We start from the raw sequence: 5,322 nt of genomic DNA, 5'->3' as shown, positions 1-5,322 counted from the left end.
AGTACAGGTATGTGGCATGCAAAACAAAGTTATCAGTTAAGCTGATCTGTCCCTGAACCTGCTCACACTTTTCCTTTAAATAAAGATACTACAGTACTTTTCATAACACAGAATTATCTGTGCAGGAAACAGAGAACTGGCAGAATAATTAAAAGCAGCAACTTTTTGGAACAGTACTACTCTGGGCCAGTTTTAAACCAGTAGCTCCTTTAGCTAAAAATCTTGAGTTATTCAGACTTACTCGACAGAATATTAGGTATTATCATGCCTTAGTTTCAGCAAGCTACAAAGTAGCTAAAAAAACAATAAAACTCCACAACACACATATTAGTCCCAGCAGAATTCCAAGAACAAGCTACTTTCAGTCATTTGAATGACACTCTAATCCATAGCAACAGGCAGGGAATTCATGATTTCACTGGAATCTCACCACTTCAGCACTTTCAGCCCAAGATTTTGGGATGATTGCCAGTCTGGGTAAAGCAACCAGAAGTTCAGGAATTTCTAAACTATGCCTTTTGCCTCTGCAATTACCTGTCCTGGTTTCTGACAACCCCCTGCTCTAGACAGGAGAGCAGATAAGGCACCTATTACAATAAAAGATCACTTTCAGTTCAAGACAAAGCAATAAATCATCAACTCTATCTCTAATCTCCCTGCAACAGCCACAGTCCAGACAGTCTACGACAACATTCTCAGAGAAAAATCCTACTGTGTCTATAAACTAAGCTCAAATTGAGTAATCTTTTTATTTCAGCCTTAAAAATAATGTGTTGAGACATGAAAGGGAAAAGAGAAGTGAGTTGGCCATAAGAAATCATTGCAGCACACACACCATCTCCTGAAGAACTGTGCTCTGTCAGCTGGAGGTCCTATGAAGGAGAAAAGGGAGGACACTGCAGGCAGAGTGCCCGAAGCACAAGGTGCAGAGCACTGCTAGACACAGTTCCTTTGTTGGAGCTGGTCTAAGAATCCTGATGAGATGAAACAGTAACCTGTACAGCTGCTACATTTTGACCAGGGGCATAAGCTGATTTGTTCCAGAGACAATTTAATATATTGTAGAGAAAAGGCAAAGTGAGGGTTACAAAATGACACTTCACTTCTCTGTACAAAAATGCTGCAGCAGAAACTTCACCCACCAAGTCAGTGTTTGGCAGCAGTTATGAAAGACAAGGAGCACTGGTACTTTCTGTGCAGAGTATTACCAGAGAGGACAAATCATTTCCCTGAGCATCTCCTCTTCTCCCTCTGAGCACATCCAGCTGACATTATGCCCTCCAAGATAAACTACATATATGCAAAGGCTTCTCACAATAACAGTTTCTTCTTTTGCCCAACACTTTTACAAGGGGAAACAAAAAACCAAAAAACCAAGCAAAGCACACACCACAACAACAAAAAATAAACACAGAAAAAAGATTCACAAAACTAGGTATGAATTGCTGGAAGAGATACACAACCTCCTCTTTCTTCCACTGGCTACACTGCTGTATGCAGATTTACATCACTGCTTCACTTTGTGAAAGTTAAGGGTCACACAGACACGGTTCTAGTGCAGTCAATCACAGCTCAGTCCTCTGCAGCCCTAACTTCTGCACATAGTTCTGCTGACATCACTCAATTTTACTTCAAAGCTTCTACATCTGCAATTCTGGACTTGGAATGTTTGGCAAGATCCACTAATCAGGCTGAATTCAGTGTGTAATACCAGCAACTCTGTGAGGAAGATAAGCAGAAGAGTCTATTCATTCAGGAGCTCATGCAGTTGTGATTCCTGCTATTCAGCAAAACCTGCTAATGAACTGGAGGTTATAATGAACAACAAATTTGGGCACTCACTGAAACAGCAGCAACGCGACGAGGCTGCGTCACTCCGACCACTCTCCCCTCGGCTGTCCATCCAGCTTCTGCCAGGTACTGCACAAAACAGTGGGGAGAAGAAAGGGATTGGGCATGCTCTGCTTCCACCAGGATGTTAGCTCCCCATACTATGTGCTTTTTCCTGGTCCTGACACTAACTGATGAGCGACCTTAGGCAAACTGCATGATTCATCTCACAATAAAAGTAACACAGCACAGTGTTCACTTCCTAAGATGCTTTCAGAAAACATCTAAGAGTGGTTATTTGGTCTCCAGGATTTTCAAACTACTTATGTTTTTTCTTCTTTGTTTTAAAACCCCCTTAAGAAAACAGCTCAGCAGCACAAGTCCTGCACTGACAGGCTGAGAGAGTCGAGGCTGTTCAGTCTGGAGAAGAGAAGGATGTGTGGAGACCTCAGAGCAAACCCTGAGGAGCTGAAGAGGCTCTAGGGAAGCTGCAGAGGGACTCTGTGTTAGGAGCTGCAGGGACAGGACAAGGGGTAATGGGTAGAAATTGAAAGAGAGAAAATTAGGCTAGATACTAGGAAAACGTTTTTCCCTGTCAGGGTGGTGAGACACTGTCCCAGGTTGCCCAGGGAGGCTGTGGCTGCCCCAACCCTGGCAGTGTTCACAGCCAGGTTGGCTAAAGCCTTGAGCAACCTGCTCTGGTGGGAGGTGTCCCTGCCCAGGGCAGGGGATTGGGACTGAATGATCTCTAAGCTCCATCCCAACCTCTAAAATTCTATGACTATGACTATGAAGCAGATGACATTCATCACTACTCTGCAGTTTTTAAGGTTAAAATCAAGCACTAGGTTAAAAACATTCTCACATTTTTTTTTATTCCTGTCACAAAAGAGAAAATTTTACAAACCCACAAAAAATACAATATTCCAAAAATATCCAAGAGGAAAGCTCGTAAGAAAAGTGCAGCTTTTTCCTTCCTAAACCCTTTTTCTCAACAAAATTCTAAACTTGATTCTGATAGAGAACTAAACACCTACTATAGCACACGGATTACTATTTGTACCAGCATAAACTTGTTTGCTCTATTTGGTCCTTCCCTGTAGTGGAGGAAGGTTATATATTACAAATATATCACTTCTTGCTATTTTCTCCTTATATTTCTCTCCTTTGGGTCATACCCAGGAGCACAGGTGAATTCCATCCTTGCAGTGCAGTTCTGGGTTGTTGGTTTAATTTTTCCTGTAAAATCCCCTCAGGCAATACCCGTTTTTACCAAGTTAAACAGACACTTACTTGTGGAATCTGTGTTGATTTCCCACAACCTGTTTCCCCAACAAGCACCAGAGTCTGATAGTTCTCCACGAGGTAAAGTATGTGATTTCTTAGCTGAAAGAGAAGATGACATTTAAACATAAAACCAGATTGTACAGAAAGAAGAAAACAATTAAAATGACAATATATAGATATCTAGCAGACACAGAAAATTCCAGTTACATGGAGTTCACTGCCAAAAGCTAATAAGTCCTTTAAAATCTATAATTACATGTACAACATATGGTAAATTACAAATATGTACAAAGCCCTGGAAACTGCCAGTTACAGCTGTCAAACAGCACAGTTCCAACAAACAGAGAAAGGTCATAAGATGATCATTTTATGTTGCAAAGTGATTCTATACTGCTCTTTCAAAACAAAGACATAGGAGCCAGACATCATACCACAGATTTGATATATTAAAAAGAGCTTTATACCTTAAAAACTGGCAGCTTTTGCCTTTGCTGTTCAATGGAGAGGGAAGCATAAGGGTTATAGATGACAGTTACAGCACTGCTCTCAGCAGGACTCTGTCTCTCCTCTGAGACACTGACACCAGGAGCTTCTGTGCCTGTGGGACAGGAGGTAAAATTAATTGGAAGAACATTCTTCTGCCTAGTGTTTCACAACACAGCCAACATAAAGATGGTGCTTACAAGGAGGACTCATGGGTGGCAGCATATATGAAAATAAAACTTTTCTGTGAAGGTAATCAAAGTGTTATCTACCAGTAAACACACAGCAATTCTTTCATATGAAATATTTGTCTCCTGCTGGTTAAAAAATAAATCTCATGTGAATAAGTATTTGAATGTTTAATAGATAAAGGAGGAAAAAAGCACCTAAGAAAAATACACAGCAAGATCTTGGGATCTTTATTCCTTTTCTATACAACAGTTCAGGTCTATCTTCAATATCCTCTCTCAGAAGAATGTCCATGGGTTTTAGGTCACACAGACATGTAACAACTTCCCTTGACATCAACTGCACAACATTCAGCTTTGCTCCCTTTTGGGATACACCACTCACTTCAGCTGGGAATTTACCTCAGGAGCTGAAAGTTGATTTATCCCTCCTGCAGCTTATCACAAAACTACTGACAACTGAAAATGCTGAATCATCTAAGTGAACTAGAAATAAAACCTCATCTCAATACCAGAATGTGTCATCTCCAGCTGCAGATTCAACTGGGAAAGTCTGAAAGCATGGAGAAAGATTCCCTTGTTTTATAGGATTTGCTTGTATGGGCTTCTCCCACATTTTCCACTGTTTAAAACCAGTCCCTGCTCAAAGCTGCCAAACAAGTTTTGTAGCAAATTGATCCAATTTAAAGAGTGATTAGCAGAGATTCCAGTAACTGTTCACTCCCCAGGACAGATGGGGAAGTTAAGAACCAAGACTTGAGTGTGTGGATCTTGACAAAATAATGAAATTAACAGCCATTACTTCTCATCACCTGCTGATTTTCTTCCATAGCATTTTCTATGGTTTTTTTAATACACTCTCACCATATTACTGTATATACATCTTGTATGTACAGATATATCAGCATAATATCCAAATCATTCAGGTGTTTGCTGAACTAATGTTGACTCAGGAAAAGCTCTGCAAACCACAACATACCACAGTGAAGACACCAATCAAAAAAACTGACAAACTCATGCCCACCAAGCTCCACTGTGGGCTAAGCACATGGGAAGGCATCCACCTGCCCAAATCCTGGGGGAATGATCCCTGAGTCACAGCACAGCAGAGACTGGCAGGGACCTCTGGAGACCTCCTGCCCTTGGGTGTTGACCTTGTTTGCCACAGGGACACTTACACAAGATGCTCAGGTCCTCCTTCAGTGGGGATGGAGCCCACCAAACCTGCCTGACTTCTTATCCCAGGACCTGGTCACAGAAGAGGTGTTTCTCCTGTTTAAGCTGACTTTCTCACAGCACAGTGCTCAAGCACTACCAAGCACAGTCTGGCTCCATCTTTATAACCCCATCAGATACTTATATACACCCAAAAGATCTTCCTGAGACTCCTTCTCTCCAGGCTGCACAGTCCCAGCTCCCTCAGCTTTCCCTTACACATCGCACACTCCATTCCCTCAATCATCTCCAAGGCATTTCTCTTGACTTCTCTCCTTCAGCGAGTCCATGTCCTCCCGGTGCTGTGCAGCCCACGGAT

The 5,322-nt window shown here is 41.9% G+C and overlaps 1 protein-coding gene across 1 annotated transcript in view; it reads right to left on the bottom strand.

Annotated features, from left to right (window-relative positions):
- The window catches only part of DHX35 (DEAH (Asp-Glu-Ala-His) box polypeptide 35), a gene marked incomplete at its 5' end in the record, with an annotated part of 25,124 nt that extends 21,409 nt beyond the window's left edge, over positions 1 to 3,715 (bottom strand). The window contains 3 exons of the mRNA XM_009082742.1: positions 1,843 to 1,920; positions 3,124 to 3,216; positions 3,582 to 3,715. Of these exons, the coding sequence (XP_009080990.1) occupies positions 1,843 to 1,920; positions 3,124 to 3,216; positions 3,582 to 3,715 (305 nt within the window). The remainder of the gene's footprint in view (positions 1 to 1,842; positions 1,921 to 3,123; positions 3,217 to 3,581) is intronic.
- Between the last annotated feature and the right edge of the window lie 1,607 nt (positions 3,716 to 5,322).

This window comes from Acanthisitta chloris, unplaced genomic scaffold (assembly GCF_000695815.1).
Source record: "Acanthisitta chloris isolate BGI_N310 unplaced genomic scaffold, ASM69581v1 scaffold26279, whole genome shotgun sequence".
NCBI lineage: Eukaryota > Metazoa > Chordata > Aves > Passeriformes > Acanthisittidae > Acanthisitta > Acanthisitta chloris.
This window is presented reverse-complemented; position numbering and strand designations above follow the sequence as displayed.